We start from the raw sequence: 23,940 nt of genomic DNA on the forward strand, positions 1-23,940 counted from the left end.
CGGGGTGGGCTATAACCCCACAGCGAGGGCACGCTGCTTCTCCTGCCAAGCTGCACCAAATAAATGAATAAATAAATAAAAACCCAGCACTAATTCATTACTTAAAGAAATTTGATTTATTTTTGGCATTAAACAGATGACAAAGCCCTCATGTTAATTAAATCACCTTCAACATATACATTCTTATATTGGTTTCTCCTACACATCAATTTCTTTCAGGGAAAAAAAAAAAAAAAAAGATAAATAAACAGCTTACACTTACCCCAAACTCCTTTTTTTTTTTTTAATAGCTACAGATATAAAGGTTTGCTGCTCCGAATAGACTGCTCATCTCTCCAAAGAGCAAATATTCAAATATGCTGTTCCTTTTCCACAATTCCCTACCCAAGAATAGCTCAGTTTTCTCTCTCCCTGCATCATCTAAAAACCCTAAAGCACCGAGACATGGATTAGCACACAGACGTGTTAAAGAAGGGCCATTTGTAAAGAAGTGGTGCAATCCAAGACAGGACCACATTCACCAGACCTTCAAAGAGAAAGAAATCAGTTTCAAACTACAAACAGGTTAACAACATTGCTTGGTGAACTAACAGCGTACAAGAAAGTTTTATATTAACATTTTTAGCTGTGAAAAGCAGCCAGATGTGTTCAGTCCCACAGAGAACTCTGCACTAGCCCTTCCAGTCATCTTTTCTGCATAACCACGCTGATCCAACGTTTCCTCCAACTCCTGCATTCACCTGCATCACTCTCGCAGAGACACGGTCTGTCTTTGGGTAGACAAAGCATAAATGCATCAGCAAAAGCAGAAAAGAAAAGGAAAAAAAAAAAAAAGCCCTGCTTCATAAGCAATTTTTATTGTCAAATTAAAACCAAAAAGACAAAATGAATCAAAAGAAGACATGTCCCAAACACGCATCACCTCCTGGCCTGGGGTTGTTCACATTTGCTAGCTGCTTCAACAGACAACTCAGATTTCTGTTCCGGACTTCACAGCGTTTGTCTTACTCTAACAAGCCCTGAAGTAAACTGAGTTTCAAGACATGATCACGACAAGGAGAAAAAATTGAACCACCATCAGATACAGAGAAAACGCATTCCATCTCCCCATGCTTATGAAGAATATTTGAACCTTGCCTCCAGCTGTTTCTTAAGCACATCAGGGGAACGATCTGGTGTTTTCGCAGACAACTGAATCCGCTCCTGCAGTCTCAGTCAGTTTAGCGATTAAAAATAACATTTCTGCTGCTTGTTTTGAGGGTACAAGAAAGAACTGCAGAAGTAGGCTTCTTTCTGGAGCCCCTTACGCCATCGGGTGCTACCTAACCCAAAATCCACAAGAACCTTACAGAAAGCTGTGGTACGTATGACCAGGGTTAAGTTACCGTAGGGTAACGAGTATCGGAATTGCTATTTCACATCACCCACAAGAAACTTTTCCCAATCAGTACAAAATGTTCCTTCCGTTTCATGTAAATAAAGTCAAACATTTGACAAGGTCACAAATTGTCCATTAGCGTTCATCTTTACAAAGCTATTGTATCATCAGGAAGCAAAAGAAGAGTGATCTTTGCATTTTATTAAGCGAACACCCCCGAGTAAAGAGGCTGGTATCCGCTGTCTTCTCGCTTGCAAGTAAGCACACAGACGCTCAGCATGCCAAAGAACTGAAAAAGAGGAAAAACACAAGAAATTGAGTTTTGCTGCATTTTATTTCACTTTTTGGATCCAACATTTATGTTAGTTTTTCATCATAGCAAGGACATTGTGTTCATATTAAAAAATATTTAAAAAATGAAAATAAATCTATGGAAAATATTTTATTTTTTTATTTTTGCCTATCACTTTTCAGTAATAGTTTCAGTTCAACTTTTTCCTCTTTTTTTTTTTCCCATTAATTTATACATCAACATTAATTCTTAGTTATGTTAAGCCAGGAAAAAATTCAGTGAAAACACCAGATTTTTCTGGATTTAGAAGTTCTGTACATTTTTTAAGCATATAAAATAAGGAAATGAAAGATTCATCCTAGATAAATTAAAATGGGACCTGTAACAGAGTGCACAACCGAGCACTTCATTGAGGGAAGGGAAATGATGGAAGATTCCTCCCTGAGCAATTTAAGGATGTTTTAAGTTTTATATCAGTGCTTTTCAAATCCAGTTTTCATCCCCTACATGATTTGCTTTCACGTTTCATTTAATTCAGTGTTGTTATTCCATAAATAGCCTGGCTGGTTTCATTCCTTGTCATGTTCCTAGCCCATTTTGACGCCAGGCCTCCTAGCACAGGACTATTCGTTGACTTGTACCTAAAACAAACTTCACTGAGGGGTTTAAAAATCCCAGTTAAATACAGAGAAGTTGTTTTTTCAACAAATTTGAACGAATTCTAGATATAGTCCTTTTAGCACACCTAGCTTTTTGTACTTGCTACTACAGGACCAAGACGGATTATTCATTTCCTTGCTGTTTCAAACTACTTTTTGGATCTCTCCCCTTTTTGTCATGCAAATGAAATGCAAAAGAGTTGGCAGAAAACCAGCGAGGAACATAAAACTGGGTTTATTTTAGGCTAGTGGGACACTGTGGGAAAAAAAAGCTCTGCGATCAAAGAGGAAATTATTATTTTCCATGGGGAAAGAGATGGAAAGCTTTACCTTCACAATGGCAAAGCCCAGGATTACAAGCATAGCGTAGCTGATGACACTCTGCAGCCCGGCCTCCAGCTCCCCTGAACAGCCCTGGTGTGGAAGAGAAAACCGAAAACAAATCAAAGACAACTCAGCTGGATGGTTTTTTTTTTACTCCCTGACCCTTTAAAGGCAGCGGGATGTGGAAATGAGCAGCTAGGCCCTTTATCCTCACCTGCGTGTTGAGTTCCTGCGGCTGATCCAGGCTCCCCGTGCAGTTCTTCAGATTTTGCTTGCAGCAGCTCAGGGGGACGCTGTTGTTCCCAGTGGAATTAAACCACTGCGTGGTTGTCCAGTCGCTGTAGTTCTTCACCCCACAGCAGTGAAGCTGCCAAAGACAAGACACCCCTTTGATCTAAATGCTTGGAGATCTGATCTGATGAATTCCTCTTCCCCAGCCCCAATTCCTCAAATCGTTCTTTCCTAAACAGCCCTCGGGAGAATTTAAAGGCTTTCTTACGTTTTCTTGCAAGTAATCCATCACAGCAGACTCTGAGTTTTTCCCGTCGTACTTGTCGAAGACTGCGCGCATCGTGCCTTGAACGTCACTTTTTACCTGTTTAGAAAGAGGGAAAAAAAAAAAAAAGGACAGATTTAAGGTGAGAATTTGGATCTGTATCCTTCAAAGTCAGAAAAAAAGTAAAAAAAATGAAAAAAAGTGAGAAAAATGGATATACTGGAGTGCTGTAACAACACGAGGTCTGGCCTTTAGCTTTATGTTAGCACTGAGATGCGAATTCTTTGCTTACCTTCTCCCTGTAAACAAAGGCCAGGACGAAAGCGGAAACCTCTGCGATGAAGATAATGAGGATAATGGCCAAGAACTGGAATTAAAAGAGAGACTGGGATAAGGAGGAGGTCCACAGCACCTGAATTCATTTGCACACTCGCACCACGTTGCTTTATGACTCGTGAGAAGAGTTCTAGGATCATTGCGTGGGGTTTCGGCAGGCTGTTCTTGAACCTTTCTCTTTTTTTTTTTTTTTCTGGCTTTATTTTTTTTTTCTGGCCCCGCACTCACCAGCCCCAGGCCAACCCGAGACTCCCGGAAGGTGGCGCAGCAGCCGAGCAGCCCGATGATGAACATCACGGCCGCCACGCAGAGGATGATGACGGCGGGCAGCAGCGCGTACTTGTCCTGCAGGAAGTTGTCGTAGCTCCTGTAGGTGTTCATTACGTAGCCCCCGACATAGCTGAGGCCAGCCGCCGCCGCCTGAAAGGCAATGTGAGAAATTAGCAGCAGGGATTTAATTGATTTAGCGAGTTTTCGGCTTCAGAAGTTAACGATGGCGACGTGCAGATCCAGAAAAAATGTGTGTGTGCATCTGAGACTTGCTACACATCAAAGCTTTAACCCAAACGAGGGAGAATTTATCACCACGGGGTTGTTTTGTTTTGTTTGAGGCTTTTAGCTGCAGCCAAAGCACCAAAAGGCTCAGCGACTGCCCTAAAAAACTGCCTTTAGCTCGTCCCCTCCTGGAGGAAAACCTTCTGGTCGGAGATGAAACGCAGCCAGGCAGCGAAATGAGGTAAAACTAAAAGATTCGGGGTAAAAACCGGTCTTAAAGGAAGCTCAGGCTCGCACACACCCCACACTGAGACAAAGCCATCATCCAGGCTTTAGGAACCGACGCTGGGAATTTCGTGGGTGTTTTTGGAGGCTCCTCTGAGCATCCTTCGGCTCGCAAACCTAAACCCACCTCACACAGACTCTTTCCCTGCGTTTTCACACTTACACTACTCATTTTCCTGACCGACGGATCGATTACTGCCACGCTCGAGGGATTCGGCACCTCCTGGGATGGCCGGCGGCCCTGCCAGCGCGCCCACCAAGCGGCCACGCGGGCAACGGGCGCTCCCAGTCCCCACGGAACAGGCTGGAGCTGCACGAGGTCATAGAAGCCCGCCGCCCCGGGGCCAGCGTGCTGCTAATCAGAATCATGGCACGTCTGGGGGACGTTTTTATCCTTGGGAAAGGAAAATCTCGGGATTTGGGTTGTTTCTCCCCTCGTTTCAAGGCAGCTGGAGGTGCACGGATGGCTCAGCAGCCGCTGCCAAGGCTGTTTTCTCCGGATTTCGCACCCTCTAGTTCAATATTTGCCTGCAGGACCGCCCTGTTTCCTCGCTACTCCGCTCCTGGCTCCTGCTGCTTTCACCTGCCGAGCCGCGAACCGAGTGGCAAAGAATTGAGGCAGCCCAGCTAATCCCAAAGCACTGGGAAAATGTCTTGTAACAGGGCAGATCCCGCTCATCTGTCCCAAAATGCAGTTTTAATGCTGAAATCACAGGCACGGAGCCGTCGCCTGGCTGAGACCCGGCTGCATTTCGGAGCTGCTCCAGAACCCGCGAGGATCCGTGGCAGCCTCGGGGAGCGTCGGAGCAGATCTTGTGTTTTGCTAAGGATCCGCAGCCTCTGTGCTGGTAGAAACCCAAGTGTTATAAAGAAATAAAGACGTTCGGAAAGGGCACCGAAGTCGGTTCCTCCTTCTTCCCCACCCTCTTCAAAACCTGAATTCCAGGTTCTGCTGGCAGGAATGTAATTACCCCACGTTAATGGGTGCTGCAGTGCATAAATGCCACGGGCTTTTGGGGCTGCATCGCTCTTCCTAGGAAAACAAACAAAGGGCTGGCAAGGGTCACCCCAAATTCAGAGGCAGGGGAGTAATTATGGACGGTCTGCGGAGCCAAATGACCTAATGGCTTCAATCATGGGCAAAGAGCTCCCCGAGGGTGGAAGGGAAGGTAGAGAGACACTTCTAGACGGACAAAAGGCTGTTGTTTGATGAGAAAACCCCGAGTCCCAGCAGTGATGCAAAGCTGGGGTGTACGTGAGCCACACGAGCTGAAGCCAGGGGAATTTCCACATGCACACGGCGAGGAGTCCCCGAGTTTCTCTGCGGGTATTTCAGAAAACCACCACATGATGAACAAGCCCTGTGAGAGCACGGCAATCAACACGGCTCAGCACGGCAGTGGGAGGTCTTTACAACCCAGGACACAACACCCCGTGAAAACTCAGGGGTTTAACTCAATGTTTCCATTTCCTTTTTTTATTTTTACCCTTGCGCCTCTCTTTGCAGGACTTCTTGTTCTTCTCTTTATGGGATTTCTTGTTCTTCTCTGTAATTCTTCCTCGCTGTCCCTGCCTGAAACCCCCTGGCTGGTGACGGGGTGTTGCGGGTACCTGATGTGTCCCAAAACCTACGGGGCCAGGGATTACGTCCCCCTGTGGGTTGGTGAGGCTGTCCTATAGGATGTGACTGGAAAAAGGTGTCTGTAACCAGGTTCCCAGCTGGGATTTTCTACAATAATCCCTGTTTAAGGCATTTTGCTCCCTGAAATAAAGCCCTCCTCACCAGACTACTTGGCAGCAGCCCCCGGATGATCCCCCACAAACGGTCTGCAATCACTAAATTGACTTAAAACCTGCTTTTTTTCCACAAAATAACGTTCGATTAAGACCACTGAAAAAAACACAGGCTCCGACAGTGTTTTTTTTTTCCCTCATAAACTTAAAAACAACCTCCTCCTCCGCCCCCCCCCCCGCGCAGCTAAGCGGCCGCCAGGCGTGAGGCGCTGAGGGCTCCGCTCCCGGCTCCCCGCCCCAAACCCGGTTCGCCCCCAAAAATTTAGGGTCGGAGCCCTCCCGCCGCCCCCCTGCTCACCCAAAAGGCGAGGCTGAGTAACAGCAAGACGGTTTTGGAGGTGATCACGCCGCAGTCCATGGCCACGACCGGCCGGGAGCCTCTGAGAGCGGGGCGGCAGCGAGCCTCTGAGCCCGCCCTGGCTGCGCTGAGGCGGCGGAGCCCTGCCCTGAGGGGACGGATGGGGTGGACCCGGGGCTGGGCTTTTCCCTCGGTCCCACACCCCAAAAAGTTTGGGGACAGCCACGGTGTGGCTTTGGAGAGATAATAGAGTGTCTAAAAGGCCAGGCTGGGCGGCCAGACGGGGACGGGCTTCGAGTTGGGCGGCTGCAGAGGGCTGAGGTTTCGAGTGGGGTGGCTGCAGAGGGTGGAAAACTTTTCTTTTTCCGTCTTCCCCGCCTCACGGTATTAAAAAGAAAAGTTTAAAGTCTTTAAAGTAAAAAGTTTTAAAGTGTAAGTTGGCGAGGCAGGCGTTTGTTTTGTACAGAGGACGTGTGGCAGCCTGAAGATGACAAAGTGCTTGCCTGCAGCACGCAGTGTTGGCAAACTCCTTGGCAAAATAGTCATTAACCTCTTTCCTTTGGGAATATCGGTTTTGTAGGGTTTGTTTCTGGACTGGTGCTCGAGCAGGAACCATAGACAGTCTGCTCTTAGCCCAGAAGTCTATCCCAGATAAAACATTGGCAGAAGGACCCACGTTTGCACTGACAGACCCCATGTGTGACCATACCCATCACTGCCACATTAGAATTTCTATTAGAGCAGTAAGTATTAATAAAGTCTGTAAATATGGATTTTTTCTTCGTCAAAAACAAACTAAAAAATCATCTGTTTCTCGTCCTTGCAGTGTGGCCAGCTGAGGTCTTAATAAAGACAAGAAACGGCCTGGAAAACTTTTAGCTTGTTAACGATCTGTGGTAATGACCGCTAATCCGGGGAAAATATTTCAAATTAGAACAAAAGGGCAAATTTTGAAGGGAAAAGGGCAAAATGCACTTGAAGTGAAATGCAGAGGAATAAAAAAACGACCAAAGAAACAACTTCACCAGCCAGACAGTCCAAAACTTTGTTTAATATCTAAATACTTTCCTTTTGTGGTTGCTGGTTAAGTCTTCTATTTTATTAAAAAATAAAAAGATCTAAAGATATTTAACAACGAGAAATTAAATAGTGTTAATCAAGATGTTACGGCACGTATGCTGTTTGTATTGGAGCAAAATGTTATTAAAATCAATTTTGTATTAAAGGTGGGCTATAAAGTAATTTGGATACAAGGATAACTTCTCAGGTAACCACCTCAGACAGGTTCTGGACCATCCTCCACCGGATCAGTCCTAAAATCACCGTGTTAAAAGCTTTATCAGTTAATATTTATTGCTTCTTTCCCCCCAGGGCCTGTTACCCATCACAGAAGGAAATGAGAGTAAAACCGTTTGTCCTTGTCAAATCTACGTGCCTGGTACTCCTCTCCCTATTTCCTTCTAGTTGCTTACAAATGATTTTCTCATTACCTACTCCATGGGCTCTTTGATGTTGTTTTTCAGGAGCTGAAGGTAATTGAGTTGCAATTTCTAAGCCCTTACCCTTTTATCCTTTCCTTTCCTATTCTTTTTTCTTTTTCCTTTTTTTTTTCATTTCGTTTCTTTTCCCTTTCTTTTCTTATTCTTTTTTCTTTTTCCTTTCCTTTTTTTTTCCATTTCGTTTCTTTTCCCTTTCCTTTACTTTCCCTTTTTTCTTTCTTTTTTTTTTCTTTTCTTTTATTTTCCTTTCCTTTTCTTTTCTCTTTTCTTTTTTTCTCTTTTATTTCTTTTCCTTTTTTCTCTATTTTCTTTTTTCTCTTTTCTTTCTTTTCTTTTCCTCTTTTCTCTTCTCTCGTTTCTTTTCTTATTTTTCTTTTCTTTTTTTTCTTTTCTTTTCTCTTTTTTTCTTTTATTTTCTTTTCTCTCTTTTTTTCTTTTATTTTTCTTCTTTCTCTTTTATTTTCTCTTTTCCTTTCCTTTTCTTTGCTTTTTTTTTCTTTTATTTTTTTTTCTTCTCCTCATCTCTCATCTCCTCGATCCTATATCCGCCCCTTTTCTCTCCAATCTCCCCAAACCCCTCACCAAACAGCCCTGCCACCCCTGCAAACAACTTTTGCAATCTTCTAGCGCAAAGCCCATCAAACTTCACAGGACCATCACCACCTTAACCCATCTCAGTGGAACCTGCCCTTTCCTCCTGCTCCGCTTTTATCTAATCTTTCCTCAGCGTTTCTCCTTGTGCCAACCGCCAGATGACGAGTGACATTTTGGTGACCGGCGGTGCAAAAGTCACACTGCCTGTCGCAACGGGGGCGGCTGGGGGCAGCTTCCTGCGCTTGGCATGTGAGCGTGATGCAAAAGAAGCGTGTGATCTTTTCTCTCAAATCCACTAAAACAGCTCAATCTCTGGAAAACCTTCACATAAAAAGCATCGAGGAGGAAAATGCGGAGAAGAGAGCTTGTTAGCTACAGGGAAGGAACCTTTGGATGATGGTTGAATTAGCAAAAAGTCTCAAAACTCAAATTTATTTTCGGTTCCTCTTTATTATTTGTATTATTTAAATATTATTTAAATATTTCAGCCGGGTTAAAGGCTCAAATCTTGTCCCAGTAGATTTTTTTTTTAAAAAACAGTATTTTTTCAACAATAAAAAATGACATTTTCTCCTTTTTACACTAGGGAAATTGTCCTAGACCTGTCCTAGGTCCTGTGCGATTCCAAGGGGAGGCAGATTTGGGAAAGAAACAAGCGTTTTAGTAAAGATATCCCTGAATAATTTTGACAACTGACACTAATTACAGCTGCACGATTGAACATCTGCAGAACTCATGGGCTGCAGGAATTATTAGCAGCAAAACTTCACAGTTTGTTAGTTTGGGACTAAAAAAAGGTTTGATTTTAAACTTGCTCCTGAACCACGTGCTAGTAAAAGTTCTGATCTCTGCTGCTCGTGCTCGGCGTGGTTGTGTCTCCTGTCTCTGACTCACACGATCATGTGGATGGGAGCGATCAGCAAATCCCTCTGGGAAATGAATAAAAGAACCTGATGGACCTTAAAAAAAATAATAAAAAAGGAGTTAGGATTTTTTTGAGCACGTATTTTGAAGACTGCCTGGAAGCTCTGGCAGGAGGGATTAAAAGGAAGCGTGACCGGAGGAACTGGAGACGGTCTGGAGTGTGATCAGCGAGGAAAACCCAGGGGAATTCAGAAATGGGGAGGATTGTGAGTGGGTTTTCCCTCCTGGCACAAAAAGGCACTGGTTAAAACCAGAATCCCGTTTGCCGAGTAACTGCCACGTGGTGCTGCCCTACCCGCCCCTCGCCGAGCGTAAAATGTTTTTATTTTCTTGTGAAGTTCTCAGCGAGAGGTGTTTCAGCACGGAGGATTCCTCTTCAGTGCCTTTGACAAGAGTTGGTGCTGTGCTGCGGGGTCTGGATTAAATACTAGCAGGTTTTAGGACCAGAACGTCTCCTGTGATCTACTCTTTACAGGATTTATAACATTTTTGGCCGCATTTCTGCCCAATGGGAACTTGGCCACCCAGAAAGTCCCCACAAGATCCCCTTTTGCTTCAGGGCTTGTGCAGTTATAAGGGATTTTTACCTTTCGTTAGGACTAACCCATTAAAGTGACTGCCCTGACCCCATAAAGGCGTTCTGACAGTGCCAGTCAGATTACAAAAGGGGGTGGCTCCTGCTGGAACAGAAAAAAGCCCCCAAACTGTTTACACAACCCCGGAGCAGGCAGTTACAACACTCCCTCAGGGATCCAAGCCAACAAATAATAAACAGAATATATGCTATATATATCCTATATATGTCCACCCCATGGGGAAATCCTGAAATATGCAGTGACCAGGACCCCCTCTGGCTAAGGACAATCTGATTTCTCATCAGCTGTTAACGTAAAATAAGAATAAAATCACCAACTACCCATGCCTTAACGCTAAAATTAGGAATAGATCTTTTTTACAGGTGGTGGAGGGACTTAAAAAAAGAATTAGTAGTGGGATTGGAAGATCCACAGCTCCATTGTTTATTTAAAAATTTAAAAGAGGTGAAATGCTGCACATTTCTCGACTGTATTATACATAAAATTGATTTTTTTTGTTAAGTGCTGACTAAGGCATTTCCTATTTACTTTTCCCACAAATATTAATCAAAACTACAGCGTAGCAAGAAATTCAACCCTCTCATTTTCACCTCAGGGGAAAAAAACAAACAAACAAAAAAAGCAGCACTGTTCACTGAAGTTGTTTTTCTTTCCCAAACGCCTCCAGGAGTCAGATTCGGATAACAGCGTAAATCTCTACCAAACCAAACTCTGAAGATTCCTTTCTGCCTTCAGATCATGTTTTCAATGTTTTATCAGCCCGGTCCTGGTTATCTGGAGGGAAGCGAAGCTCTTGGCAGCAGCCCTGTCCCGGGGCAAATTCACTGCGGGCAACGAGCCTGAAGCGACCGCAGCTCCTGAGGCGCTGCCGAGAGCCGCGCACCACCCCTACCCCCTCTCAGGAGCCGCATTCTCGCCGAAAAGCCCCCAACCGGCGACGTATCGTGGCGACAGGCGACATCGCGACATGACGACGCCCCCACCCCCAGCCGCCATTTTGTGCCCCCTCAGGCGGCGCGCGGGCGCACTGCGCATGCGCAGCCCCCGCTCGGGTTCCCGCCCGCTCTGAGCGTCCCTTGCGTCGTGACGTCACTTCCGCTTCACCATAGCAACGAGAGAGGCGGCGGCGGCCATGACGGCGCGGAGGGGGCCGGGGTGGCGGCGGGAGGTGCTGGGGCCCTGCCCGCACTCTTTGGCCATGGTGAGCGGCCGGGAGCCGCCACAGGGCTTGGAGGCTCCAAACGGGTGCCTCTTGGTGTTGGGGTTGGCCGTGGGGCCAGCAGGAGGCGGGCCCGAGCCCGGGCTGAGGGCGTGTGGCCAGGTCGCAGGGGGGTGAGGCCGTCAGGGGGTGACAGCTGAGGTGGACGGGTTGAGGTTTAAGCTGTGAGGTGGGTAAACGGGCAGCGCGAAGCTCCTCGAGGCCTTTCGTGACGCTCTCGTGCTGTTTTTTGGCTGAATATGAGCCAGCAGTGTGCTCAGGTGGCCAAGAAGGCCAACAGCATCCTGGCTTGTATCAGAAACAGTGTGGCCAGCAGGGCTAGGGAGGTGATCGTCCCCCTGTACTCGGCTCTGGTGAGGCCGCACCTCGAGTACTGTGTTCAGTTTTGGGCCCCTCGCTACAAGAAGGACATGGAAGTGCTCGAAAGAGTCCAGAAAGAGGGGTCTGGAGAACAAGTCCTACAAGGAGTGGCTGAGGGAGCTGGGTTTGTTCAGCCTGGAGAAGAGGAGGCTCAGGGGTGACCTTATTGCTCTCTACGTACCCCAATTCAATTAAAAAAAATAAAAAGTTGTAATTTCATCGCTGCCATTCTTTCTGTTACAGAGAGCCAGGCCTCCTAAAGAGCGAAGAAATGACAATTTTGTCTTGGCCCGCAGAGACAGAGAAGAGGAGCTCCTGGAATACGCCGCTCTCCTCAAGCTCTACAACCGCTGCCGCAGCGTCCACGAGTGGCAGCAGCGCAACGAGCAGAAATGGCTGCACAGAGCCGTGCGGAGAAAGGTCGAGGCGGCGATGCAGGAGTGTCAGGCAGGGATCGATGGCAGAAGAGAGAGGTAGCAAGGAATGAGCCCAAATCCGTGTCCGCCCGGCTGTTTTCCACTTAACTCTGTGCTTAGAGGGGTGATTATGGGGGGAAAAACACTCAGTAGGGCTTGATTTTAGACGTTACCCCAGTTGTTATGGCTGTGTTATTAAGCAACATAAAACGAAGAGGAGCTTTTGGGCTCTTGTCACCAGTACAATTCACAACAACAAAACCCTAAAAACCGAAACCACAACAGAACTGCGCTGTGCATAGCTTCAGAAAGAAGTTTTCTCCGTTATTCTTTTTATAGCAAGCGGCTGTGAGCTGCGAGGAAGCCGCTGGGATCTTCTGGCCCTGCTCAGCGGGGCCACCTAGCGCGGGCTGCTCAGCACCGCGTCCCCTGCCGGGCTTTGGTTAGCTCCAGGCAGGAAATTTCGGGGCAGCCTGATGCGGTGTGGGGCCATCCTCGCGTTAGGGCGGCGTAAATGCGAGGGGAAGAGCGCGGTTCCTCACTTAATCATTCAACAGATAAATTATTCTGGTTTTTATTCGAGTGTTTTCTTCACTTCAGGCTTCGCGAGCTCCTGGAGGCCGAGGAAAATAAATACTTTGCTGAGATGGAGGCGTTTGAAGAAACCCTGCTGGAGAAGCAAGCGAAAATGAGGGAGCGAGCGAAATTGTTGCGGGAGGAGAGGGAGAAGGAAAGGCAGCAGCTGGTGGCTGAAAAACGGGAGCAGCAATTCAGGTGGGTCCAGAACAATATCAAATAGAGTTTGGGGAAGGAAATCCTAAAAGGCGATTTAACAAGAAGGTGACAGAAAGTGCAGAAATCCTTGTCCTGTGTGAGAATCCCCTGCCAAATTGGATGTTTTTGTAGTTCTTGGGTAGAGTTTTAGCTCAGTGTTATGAAAAGCGTTCCTGGAAGATTTATTTGGCCTAAATCCTGCTTCTTAAGCTCATATATGGAAAGCCCTTGGGAAGTTAGGGTTGCCCAAGGCTGCTGGTTTTATTTATTGCTCGCTTTTCCAGAATAAAGCTGTAGTGCAACCTGAAATTCCCTGCTGAATCCTCCTGGATGCCAAATTTGGCAACGACCTTTGAAGTCGTTGAGATTTGTAGGTGTTCCTCAGGTCCCGAGGCCTTGGCATCCCATCTGACTTGTTCAATTCTTGGAGATCTGCTCGGCTGAGGGATGAAAATCGCGTTAATGTAAGCGGAATCATTTGAAACGTTGCTTCTAAGTCTCCCACGGTGGTAGGGAAATCTGCAGCACCTGCTTTTTTGTTTTTTTCCCCTAAAAACTGGGGTTTTGTGTGCCAGCTGTGACTGAAATCTGCTCTATTTGTGGTGCCACTTGTTGCTGGTGTTCTTAGGAGCCAGATAAATAGGGAACCTGATGTGAGCCTGCCCTTTTCCTGTGCAAAACTGAACGTTGAACCTTGTGGGAAAGGGTGGAGCGTTTCATCGTGGGCTTGAGCGGGCTTTTCTCTGCCCCACGTTGGTATCTTTAACAAAAACCAACCTGCAACATCTTAAAACTGGCATAAAATCTCAATCACCTCCTTTTTTTGGTGATAGCATCAGAAATATTCATACAGAGGACGTTGTTATCGCAGCAACTTTATACAACAGCCATAAAATGAATAAATAACTGGGAGGGGTGGGGAATAAACGCAGCTTCTGTCTTTGGGAAGCGGCTCCAGGCGGGCAAAATTGGGACATTAAGAAGCTTAGGGTAGCAAAGTGAGGAAGCGAAGCAGCCATCTGGGAGAGCAGATGTTTATACGTCGCTCTCAAAGCTGCTCGAAAGGAATTTCTTTTGATGAAATCGCGCAATTACAGAGGGATTTCGTAGTAAAATTCGACCCGTGCCAAGCTTTGATTGAACTTCTCTTCTCCTCCGAGAATTCAGTTAAATTCAGATGAGTTTAGAAAGGTGAAAAAGAAGAAATCATTCTTTATCCTTTCACTGCTGAGAGAACTTTGAACCCGTTGCGTTCAGGTAACACAGTTCTTTCTAACGGTGCGTTTCCAATCTTAATTACAGCAATGTTTTTCCTCAAAACAGTTGAAAAACATTTTTCGTGAATATCAATTAGTCCTGTAGTCTGTAATCACAATTAACGACTACCTGGGAGTCGGAAGAAGGATCCCAGGGTTAAAAATATGTCCTGGTTTGAAAACGGTTTGAAAAACACATTAAAGGGGTTTAAAAACACATTAAAAACACAAAATGGGTTTAAAACCACATTTTTAAAAATGGTTGTTCATGTTAAATTTAGTTTGGTCGTTTCTTTTCTTGCAGCTTCTATGAAATATCCCACAAAACTTCAGATTTAATGCAATTCGAGTGGTTCTTGATTAACAGTGTAACCTAAATTTCTGCTCTTAAATAGGTTTCAGATTGGGACTGAGCTTTCAAGCCACCAATAAACTAGTCTAGGGCTTTATTTGAATGAAGAGCAACCTAAATGTTTGAACAAGTGTGTTTTATACGTTAAAAATATCCGTGTGCATGTAAAAAAACCACATAATTCATGCTCTGACTCTATATATGCACATATAATGTATGTATAAAGGAATATCCGGTGAGCATATGCATATATATTGTGCACGTGTGGGTTTTTTTTGAAACAAACAGCAATACAGGGCCTGCTCTTCAAGTCCTTAATGCCAAAATCTCCACGAAATCAGGTTGTCAGTTATTCTTTCTGACTCAGAAGGAATCAGTGCCAGGCCAGGTGGAGAAATCCTCATCACGAGCTGCAGTCTTCCGTGTAGTTAGGAGCTGGAGCCCTCCATCCATCGTGGATCTCCAAATTTGCTTATTATTTCGAACCCCCTCACCTCCTTTTTCCTTTTTTATCGTTTATGTCGCCATCCAGAGAACAATGCGATGAGCTCCGCACGCAGCGGATGAAGCAGCATCAGAGGGAATTGTGCACGGAGCGGCTGGCCCAGCTAACTCTGAAGGAGGAACTGAAAAAACAGCGGGAGGAGGAGGAGGAGATGTTCGCAGAGCTTTGGAAGGAGGACAGGTTGGCTAAGGAAAGGCGAGAGGCGGTGGATGTGCAGAAATTATCCAAACAGAATCGGGAAATCCTGGACGTCCTCGGCGCCCAGGTAGCAGCGCTCAGCGCTCACAAAGAGGAGGAGAAGCGGCTGAAGGAAGAAGAGGCTCGATTGCTGGTAATTTCCAGATCATCCTCAATTCAGTACTCTTTGAAAGTCCCTTTTCACGTTAGGCTTACAAGACGTTGAAATTAATCCACGCTTTATTTGTATCCTCGCTGATTTTGTTACTATCTGAGGCTCTCCTGTCATGCTAAGCCTCTTTGCCAGAGCCGTGGCGAATGCGTTCCTGTTGACAGAGGGAAAGACGGCCTTTGAAACTTAGCACGTCGTGGATTTTAGCCTTCAAAGCTTCTAAAAGCTTTTGTGGGAGGTGGAAATGGTGGGGAGCTTTTTTTATTCTCAGCCCCTTCTCCCACTGCTCCTCCCCAGCGCTCCGATCCAACAGAGCTGTGAGCACTGGCAGCCAAACCCCTGCAGGGGGAGCTTGCAGTGTAGCTGAGCTGACTTTGGCAGAGCAGCATTTAGCGTTAATTTTGTGATTTACTTCAAACTTCATCTTCATTTTGCAGCTGTTGATGCGTAGCAATTGACTGGTCGTGCAGGGCACCGAAAGCTGATGTTGGCGAGATAAATATCCCACTGCTTTTTTAAAAAATAATGACAGGAAGGAATCGGAAGCTCTGAAAATCCTGGTTGTAAAACATCAAAGTTTTTATTCCAAGCTCAATTGCAATGTTTCACTCATTTAAAATGATGCAGAAGAAAATTCTTTTCTTGTAACGACTTCTAAGGAACTTCCAGATCCTCCGAAACTAAAACCACTTCTACTTAACTGGCCTTTTGAGAGAAAAAAATAGAAGAAATGGAAATAGAAAAAGAAGTTAGAATAGGAGACTTCGTAGCTTCCCCTGAAGACAGCTGTCTTGAGCTCCATCAAGAACAGAAATTTCTGGTGAAGTGGTTTAATTTCTGGAAAAAAACAAAAAGCTTTTTCTGATGTGTTTTAGGAGATTTATTTACGCTTTGAAGGAGCCATAATATTTAAAAACAGGTTAAGAAAAAGCAGCGTATACCTCTGAGAAAGCTGAGGCCTTGTTTTGGACACCTGTAGCTAAGTTAATGGTGGGCATGTGCTGTTAACAGCTTGTTCGAGCACAGTTATGCTTGTAAACTTAGCATAATTCACGAGTATTCATGATTAAGTTACTTTATTGATGCTGTTTTGGGACTTTTTTAGCTAAATAATCTTGAATACACATTAACAAGTTAGAACTTGAGTCTACATTTTTAATTTTTTATTGGTTCTTTCTTAAGAACTCAGCTTTATTGTCCGTTTTTCTGTTCTTTCCCATATAAAGTGGAATGATTTGAGACCAGGAAAATTCAATAGCTGCCCGTTTTTTAATTACATCATAATTAAAAGATGCAATTACTTACTTTATGCCCAACAGAGATGCTGTGCTTTAAGCAGATAACATCCAGAAATGGAAGGAACACGTGGTTCTGTTACTGGGTAGTGGTTGTGGCTGTGTTTAAAGAGTTGGATATAGATTAAACGTGCTGCAGGGATACAGATTTCTCTGAAGTATTCTGCCTGAAGTATTTGGAGTGTGGATGTCAGGCATTCCTGTGATAATTACAGAGAAAATCCTGAATTCTAAGGAACAACCTGGTAAAACGTTCGTGTTTTAACACTTTTAATGGACGACACTAACTCCAAAATTCTTTTTTCTTAGAAATAAATGGTTTTTAATATTTATCTTTGCTCTTTGGTGTTCCAAATAAACTCATCCTAGCCGTTGCTTTGCTTGAAGTTACGAAATGATTTTGCAAGCTGGCTTTCTTTTCCTTTTGTAGGAAGAACAGCAGCAGCTGCTGAAACTTGAAAATGAAAAACTTCAAATGGAGAAATTACAGAAGCAGAAGGAATGCAGGGAGATGTTGCTCGGCGCAGCAGAGGACAAGAGGAAGCGGCTTAATGAAGAAAAAGAAGGCGAGCTTGCCCTCGAGATGAAAACCTTAGAAAAATCGCCTTGGAAACCTGAGGAAGACCCCGAGGAGAAAACCAGGAGAAAAGTAAGGGCTGCAGGTTTGAATTGTGAAGTTTTGGAACAAAACCTCACCTGGATTAATTTTGTTGCTCTTTGTGGAGCTGCACAGTGTAAATGAGATCAGACACGAGACCTTTTCTGTGATCAAGTCGATTCTTTTGTCACATAACCTGTTTTCTCTCTTCCTGCCAGCACTCTGCTTCTCTAAAGAACCCCATTATCTGTTTAAATCCCGTCTTGCAATCATCAAAGATGAAAACTGGGGGGTTTATAGCAAATCCTGGCTTCCTGCCCCTCCACGCTGATTTCCTTCTGCATAAACCACGTGAGGTTTTTAGTCCTTACGCTGCATGGATGTAAGGGAGATTAGGAAAGATTTTGTCTGTCTGTCTCGCGGACCTGATTTATTAAATATTTGTAATTGCAGAGGAAAGTAAATATTTGCCACGTTCTGGTTTATTAGACTGCCAAGAAACAGTTTTAGATGTTTTATTATTAGCTGGATACATAGATGCAAAATTTCCCATAGGAATATCTCGGGGAGGCTACGAAACCATGGATGTGTCTCACTTTTTGCATTTAGACCAAGTAGATTGCCCAACTTCCAGGTGAAAAATGATTTCAAAGTAACTAAGACAGAGCAGGGAGCTGGGTTCCTTACTCTGCACGAGGTATTTGGAAGCTCACGTGGGTTAGGGATGTTTTATAAACTTTCTCTGTGATCAGAAAACACATTTCTGCACAGCTCGTCTGGGCTTGGAACGCAGCTTGAGGCTCCTGCTTCCCACAGGGGCCACAAACCACTGCTTCTCTCCACTTTTTTGAAGTGTATCTTTAAACTCTTTCACTCAGATCTGCAAATGTGTTTGTTTTTGCAGCAAGAGCTGTTCAAGGAGCAACAGGCTTACCGGGCGCACCTGGCTCAGCAGCTGGAGGAGGAAAAAGAGCGAGAAAAAGAAGTGGACAAGCTCCTCGAGGAAGAGAGGGCGAAGGTTTGGGCCAAGAAGGCTGAGCAAACGCGGTTGGAAAAGGAGGCTAGAGAGCAGCTCCTGAAAAACGTCCTGGATACGAGACAGCTACAGATTGAGGAGAAGAGTAAGTGATAACAGCTGCTTTTGCACCAAACTTACTGCATGAATGTGAAGCTTCCTATTTTTTGGGTGCCTCCTGGGAAATGACAAATCTCAGGCTTGCTGTTTAGGCTGAGACTTTTCAGACTTCTATCTTCTAAAAGTCTTTTTGTGCTTTTTTTTTTTTTTTTTTTTTTTACAGTGCAGAGAAACGCAAAGGAGCAGGAAGAGCTTGCTCAGGAGAAGAAGTTACTGGCTGAGGCCGTCGCAGAACTCAAACGCATAGAGGAAGAAAAATATGCGAGGTATTTTTCCTTCTGCCCGCTGGCTCGTTGCATTGCAGATGAACCTTTTTGAAGTTTGTAGGTTGGAGAATTCTCATAATTAGCTTTGTAGGAACACTGGGTTGGTTTTTTTTCCCTTCACGGAGGTTCTGCCATCAGACATCCAGCCTCTGGGTTCCCAACTGCGTTTTTCTGTTTATCAAACGCATCCCCTCACGTTTGGAGCCGCTGAGACGCGAGGAGGAAGGCTTAATGAAAGGTTAGGTCGTCGCTTACCCTCCTCAGCTTATTGCTAAACCCCACCCACACTCCTCCCTTCAACAATCGCGGCGTCAGCCAGCAAAACACCAAAAACACCAGACCCCATCACCCAGCTGCACGGATTTCCCCTTACCTTGCAGTTCCTCGGGGCTGGAATGTTTTCATTTCGCAGTAGCCGCAATGTTCCTCTGGGTGTCGTGCAAAACCAGCACTGAGGGCTTAATTTCTCCCATTCCGTTTCCCTTTTTGTACTTCTGCCCTTTTTCCACACCCATTTACGGGACGTGACCGAGTAAACTCCTTCCAGAGCAAGTATCTCTTGCTTTAACTGATAAATTTCTTGATAACCATCTCCTGGATGTGGCAGATATCTCACCCTCTGCCAGGAAACATCCCAGTCTTCACTTTGAATCTGTTCAGTGGGTCAACAACTGCTGTGTCGCGCAGATTTTGATTAAATTGTTAGTTTTTGAAGAATCTGAGCGACTCCTGAGCACGTAGGTAGGCTTCCAGCGCTGCTCCAGAGGATGGTGGAAGCAACGTGTGAATCTCGAGGTAGAGTGGAAGCGTGATTTCTTCTGACAGCCATTTCCTACGGCGTTAGTGCAACGAGCCTGCGCCCTGCCTTGCCTGTTGGCAGAAACCCGTTGTTATCTTCGCAAGGAGGGAGTGGAAACTGGGCGTAAAGCTGCTTCAGCAGTGAGCCAGAGCTCGGGGAGGACTGAAACCCGACGCATTTTCTCCTCTTTCTTCCACTGCGAGGGGCGGAGAAGGCGTGCTGATGGCAAGGGGTGCTTCTTGCTCTTTTATTTCTCATTAAGCACAAATTTTGTGGTCTGCTCGGTAAAATACAACAGAATTTGTGCTCTGAACAACGATTGGTTTGCTTGTAGTCGCACAAGTTAATTCTCAACTCCTAAGAAGAGTTTTGAACCTTCTTTTGGTCCGAGGTTGAATGATAACATTAAAAAATATATTATTTTTTAACCCAATACTTCATAAATAAGCTATTTACCTGTCATTTCCAGAAAACTGAAGGAAGCAAAAGAATACCAGGAGCAGCTCAGGGCTCAGATTGCCCATCAGCAACGGGCCCGTGATGCTGAGGAAGAAGAGAAGAAGCAAGAACACGAGCTGGGCCTAGCAGAAGAGCGAGCTTACCAAGAAAGGATACAGGACGCTCTGTCAAGGCCTTACGAGAAACTAGCAAAAATTCACCCTTTGAGAAGAAAACTCACGTCTAACTCCCAAGATCACTTAACTCTGACATTTTAGCTCACTCTGGCTTGCCTTTAAAAACCTTTTCTAGGCGTGTTTGTAACTGATTTAGGTTTGACCCTTCTCCACTGTGACACTCAAAATATTTTATTTCACTGGCAAATACAAGAAATATATTTTTAATTTTTTTTTTCCCACTGTGTTTTTTTTAATACTGCGTGTTCTCTGCGGTGTAATCATGATGATGACGTGAAGGATATGCAGGCGTTATTTAAAATCAAAAAAATTAAAACTTTGTAGAGGAGGTTCAGCAAATTTTTATTAAAACACCTTTCGAGCAGCCTTAAAACTAATTAATTAATGGCCAGATTGTGTTTTTTTTATGCAGGAGGAGCGGTGGGTGATGCAAGGAGGACAGGTGGGAGTAAGCCAGCCCCATGACATTCCTCTCAGCCAGCTCCCCGGTATGCATTTCATTATTTTTTTCCCTCTTGGCTTTGAAGAGAAGGGAAGAATCCGTTTCTGTCCTCGTGCCCTTTCTTGCTCGTGGGCTTTGTGATTCAGAAATGTTTTCTCTGCTTCCTCACATTTTTCTATTTGAGCCTTTGTTGCTGTTTATCTGCAGATGTTTCTCCTCCTTTTTGCCTTCTGCCATCTCTCCTCCAGTCTTTTCACCCCTTTCTTCAACTTCCATCCCTCCCTAAACGTTTCTTCCACCTTTTTCTTCCTCCTCACCTTCTGTTTTCAGTGTTTTAGCTCCCTGTTGGTGAATACCAGCACACTTGGCTGCTTGTTTTGTGGGGCTATGAGCGGAGAAGCTGAAAAATAGCTGGGATTAGAGCTCAGGAATCCCCGCTGAGGTAGTTTCATCAATCCAGAGAGCCCGGGCAGCCACAGGTCTCTGCTCTCACCGCTAGATCAAATTGGCAGGATGATTAAGAGATTAATTTCCTTGACTGCCACGGACTCCTGGTACGGCCCTGCATAAGCAATGCAGATTTTATTTACTACCCTGCCCCGTGTTTGAAAAAAAAAAAAAAATAAAGCACATAATAACACATTTGCAATTCCAGGATTAATTAAAGCGCGTTATTAAAGGCTGTCGTTGGGTACATGCGGTGCGTGAGAGAGGCAGGATACCACATTCGTGAGCCAGCCAGAACAATAATAAATCTTTTTTAATAAAATAACTCCGAGGAGGTGATCAGAGCTATCAGAGAGGGTCAGAGCTCCTGCTCCCGGAGGCGAAACTCCTCTTTGCGACGAACGTGGAAATAAAAGAGGAGGTTGGAGCGGCTTTGCCTGCGGCAGAACTGAATTCCTGCTGGATAAATGGTAACTCCTTTCCTTTTTTAGAGAGAAAAAAGTTTTGGGGCCAAATACCCCATAAGGTGCCTGTGGGAAGGGGTTGCACACGTTTATGTTCGCTACAGAGGCGATGAGATGAAAAAAAAAGGAATTTTCGTCTTGCTTTTTTTACTTTTCCCAGGCTGCCCGGGGTTTCAAAGGGGGGATCTGAATTAGGACTTAATTTTTCAGGTGTCTGTAGGCAGAAATTCATCCCCAAAGCACCCCAAAAGCCTTCCTACACCTCCCTAAAACACAGGGGAGCGACATTAACTGGAAATTTTGCGTCTTCACCCCCAGCTCTTCCTTTAATGACCCCCTAATAATGGCAAATAAACGGACTCTGGTTATGGGGTGAGCGAGGACGAGCTGCTCCGTGCCACCCCGGGGAGGACACGCATCTCCTGTGTGCTTCCCGGGAAGCTGCTGGCTCTGTTTTTGGGGGGAAAAAGAGGGAATCTGGCTCACTTTCACACCTTTGATGTGAATGGGAGAGGTTTTAGGGTCGCTTCCCCTTCAATATTAGGGGTTTCCGTCTCCTGAGGGGATAACCTCCGGCAGGAGGAGGGAGAGGCTGGGGGAAAAAAGCTTGAAAATGGGAAAAAAGCTTGAAAATGGGAAAAGGGGGGTGATCATTAAAGGGGGGTGGAAATAAAGGGGCGATGGAGATAAAAGGGGGATGGAGATAAAAGGGGGACGGAGATAAAAGGGGGACAGATAAAAGGGGGGTGATGCTAGAAGGGGGATGATGATAATAAAAACGGTGATAACGATAATAAAAACGGTGAAAACGATAAAAACGGCTGTGACAAAGAAGAAAAGAAAAACAAAAAAGTGGAAACCAAGGTGGCATCCCATAATATGGACTGGGGTGAGGAGCCGGCCCCCAGGAAGTCCCGCGGAGCAGCCGAGCCCTTTACCTGAGCGGGGCGCGGCGGAGGCGGTGCTGCCTCCTCCTCCTCCTCCTCTTCCTCCTCCTCCTCCTCCTCCCTCTCCGGCAGCGGGTGTAAAGGTCGCTCCGTCGCCTTGTCGCCCTATCGGGCCGGCAGCCCCCCTATATCCCCTAAAAACCCCAAAAACCCCCGCAAGCTGCCGGCCCCATGCCCCGCGCCTAGCGCTGCCCATGCCCGGCCATGTCCGCAGCTCAGCTCTACACCAAGGTGAGCCCAGGGCTTTTTTGGGGGAAGATTGATGGGTTTTGGGGTCGTTTCGCTCTGGGAAAAAGGGGGCAGCAACTAAAAGGGGGCAGCAACTTGCCTGCCCCATAGACCCCCCCTTTATCCCTCTCCATCCCTCCCCTTGCGCCGCATCCGCGCCCCGACGCGCGGCTCCCCCCCAGCTCCCCGCGGGGTTTTTGGGGGCAAAAAAGCCGATTTTCGCCCCGTCGATCCCAAAAGGGGCTCGAAAGGTGCTGCTCCGAGCCTCTCCTCTTCCCGGCCGGGAACTTTTTAGGGGAATTTTTCCCCGCCTTGCCTGAAACCCGGGGCTTGGGGGGAGGCAAGGAGGAAACCTACCGGCAGCGGAGCGCTCCCGGCTTTCCTCGGTGGATTTCCCTCCGGCTTTGGCAAATGGCAACAAATCCCAAATTGTTTCTTTTTGCTTTTTTTTTCGCTTTTTCCCCTTTTTTTTTTAGCAGCGGGCGAGGCCGAGCCGCTTCCTCCTGGCAAGCAGGGAGGGGAACATGGCCGATGGGCGAGAGAGGAGCCCAGATTTGTGCCCGGGGGCTGCTTTTAGGGCTTGGAGAGGTGGCACTTGATTTTTTTTTTGGCTTTTCTGCTCTTTTTTTCCTTCTCTTTTTCTCCTTTTTTTTCCGTTTCTCCCCTTGCGGCTCGCTCCCAGCAGATCGGTCACCGCTCCGGATAAGCAAATGGCATTTGCATGCCAGGGTGGAGGTGAGGTGCAGGGGAAAAAAACAAAAAAAAAAGGAAGAAAAAGGGGGAAAAAGTGCCCTTGGGATTGACCCTTCGACCTATAAAGGGTTTGGGGTGACGCCTGGTACCTTGTGGGGTCCCCTACTAACGTGGGGACATGCGAGGCGAGAAAAGTTCTTGGCTTTGAAATCTTTTTTATGCTGGCAGACGGAGAGATGCCTGCTGTAATAACGAGGATTTTAGGGTTTGAAGGAGGATTTTTAAGGGTTTTCTTCCCCTGAGCGTGGTCAGGGTGGATGGGGGGACGCTGCTGGGCTGGCAGCAGCCCTATCAAGGAACGGCTTTCGGTCTCCCAGCTCCAACTTCGCTGCGGGTTCCTGCTCCTGCACCCAGCTCAGGCAGCCCTTATGTAATTTGGGGTCGGGCACCGGTTATTTTCGGGTTTATTTTAGGGGATCCCAAATGGAGATGGGATCAGATACATCTCCATGGCCCCGGGGAGGAGGCTCGCGGCGAGCTCTGCTCTGTCCCTATCTGTGGGCAGGTTGGAATGGTCGGGTTAGCTGATCCTGAACTTGATCATTAGATTAATTAGCCCGGGTTGGGTGTTTTTATGCTAACTCGATCGGGTTTGTGCTCCCGTTTGTCTGTTAAAAGGGTTTGAGGTGCCCGGGGGTGATCCCGTGGCTGTCCTGGGGTGCTACGGGGATTCGGTAACCATCCTTGTGCTCTGGTTTCAATTTATTTTTAATCATAACGAGATTCCTGA

The 23,940-nt window shown here is 46.0% G+C and overlaps 3 protein-coding genes and 1 long non-coding RNA gene across 6 annotated transcripts in view; 2 read left to right on the plus strand and 2 right to left on the minus strand.

Annotated features, from left to right (window-relative positions):
- Nucleotides 1–836: 836 nt before the first annotated feature.
- Nucleotides 837–6,676, minus strand: LOC101790424 (tetraspanin-36). Of its 2 annotated transcripts, none has more exons than XM_038170772.2 (7): nt 6,358–6,676; nt 3,714–3,905; nt 3,442–3,516; nt 3,153–3,248; nt 2,868–3,020; nt 2,660–2,743; nt 837–1,667 (listed from the first exon to the last, which is right to left on the minus strand). In XM_038170772.2, exons 1-7 carry the CDS (start codon nt 6,415–6,417, stop codon nt 1,581–1,583), a joined length of 747 nt encoding a protein of 248 aa, XP_038026700.1. In that variant the 5' UTR covers nt 6,418–6,676; the 3' UTR covers nt 837–1,580. The 2 variants fall into 2 exon arrangements, with proteins under 2 accessions (XP_038026700.1, XP_071886983.1); XM_072030882.1 differs by lacking the exon at nt 6,358–6,676 and adding an exon at nt 4,429–6,082.
- Nucleotides 6,677–8,880: 2,204 nt separating this feature from the next.
- Nucleotides 8,881–10,895, minus strand: LOC119714488 (uncharacterized). The gene is made up of 2 exons (XR_011805714.1): nt 10,499–10,895; nt 8,881–9,409 (listed from the first exon to the last, which is right to left on the minus strand). It is a non-coding gene; the product is annotated as an uncharacterized lncRNA (long non-coding RNA).
- Nucleotides 10,896–11,012: 117 nt separating this feature from the next.
- On the plus strand, nt 11,013–20,136 carry CFAP53 (cilia and flagella associated protein 53). 2 transcript variants are annotated; one of them, XM_038170979.2, is made up of 8 exons: nt 11,013–11,171; nt 11,793–12,022; nt 12,566–12,739; nt 14,880–15,183; nt 16,927–17,145; nt 17,999–18,215; nt 18,393–18,495; nt 19,764–20,136. In XM_038170979.2, the coding sequence occupies exons 1-8, from the start codon at nt 11,103–11,105 to the stop codon at nt 20,008–20,010; spliced, it is 1,563 nt and encodes a 520-aa protein (XP_038026907.2). In that variant the 5' UTR covers nt 11,013–11,102; the 3' UTR covers nt 20,011–20,136. The 2 variants fall into 2 exon arrangements, with proteins under 2 accessions (XP_038026907.2, XP_038026908.2); XM_038170980.2 differs by lacking the exons at nt 11,013–11,171; nt 11,793–12,022 and adding an exon at nt 12,109–12,464.
- A 2,136-nt stretch (nt 20,137–22,272) lies between these two features.
- MYO5B (myosin VB) overlaps nt 22,273–23,940 on the plus strand; it is a 71,249-nt gene continuing 69,581 nt past the window's right edge. Inside the window, exon 1 of the mRNA XM_038170619.2 lies at nt 22,273–22,460. Coding sequence (XP_038026547.2) covers nt 22,434–22,460 — 27 coding nt within the window. The 5' untranslated portion in view covers nt 22,273–22,433. The remainder of the gene's footprint in view (nt 22,461–23,940) is intronic.

Source organism: Anas platyrhynchos, chromosome Z, assembly GCF_047663525.1.
Source record: "Anas platyrhynchos isolate ZD024472 breed Pekin duck chromosome Z, IASCAAS_PekinDuck_T2T, whole genome shotgun sequence".
Classification (NCBI taxonomy): domain Eukaryota; kingdom Metazoa; phylum Chordata; class Aves; order Anseriformes; family Anatidae; genus Anas; species Anas platyrhynchos.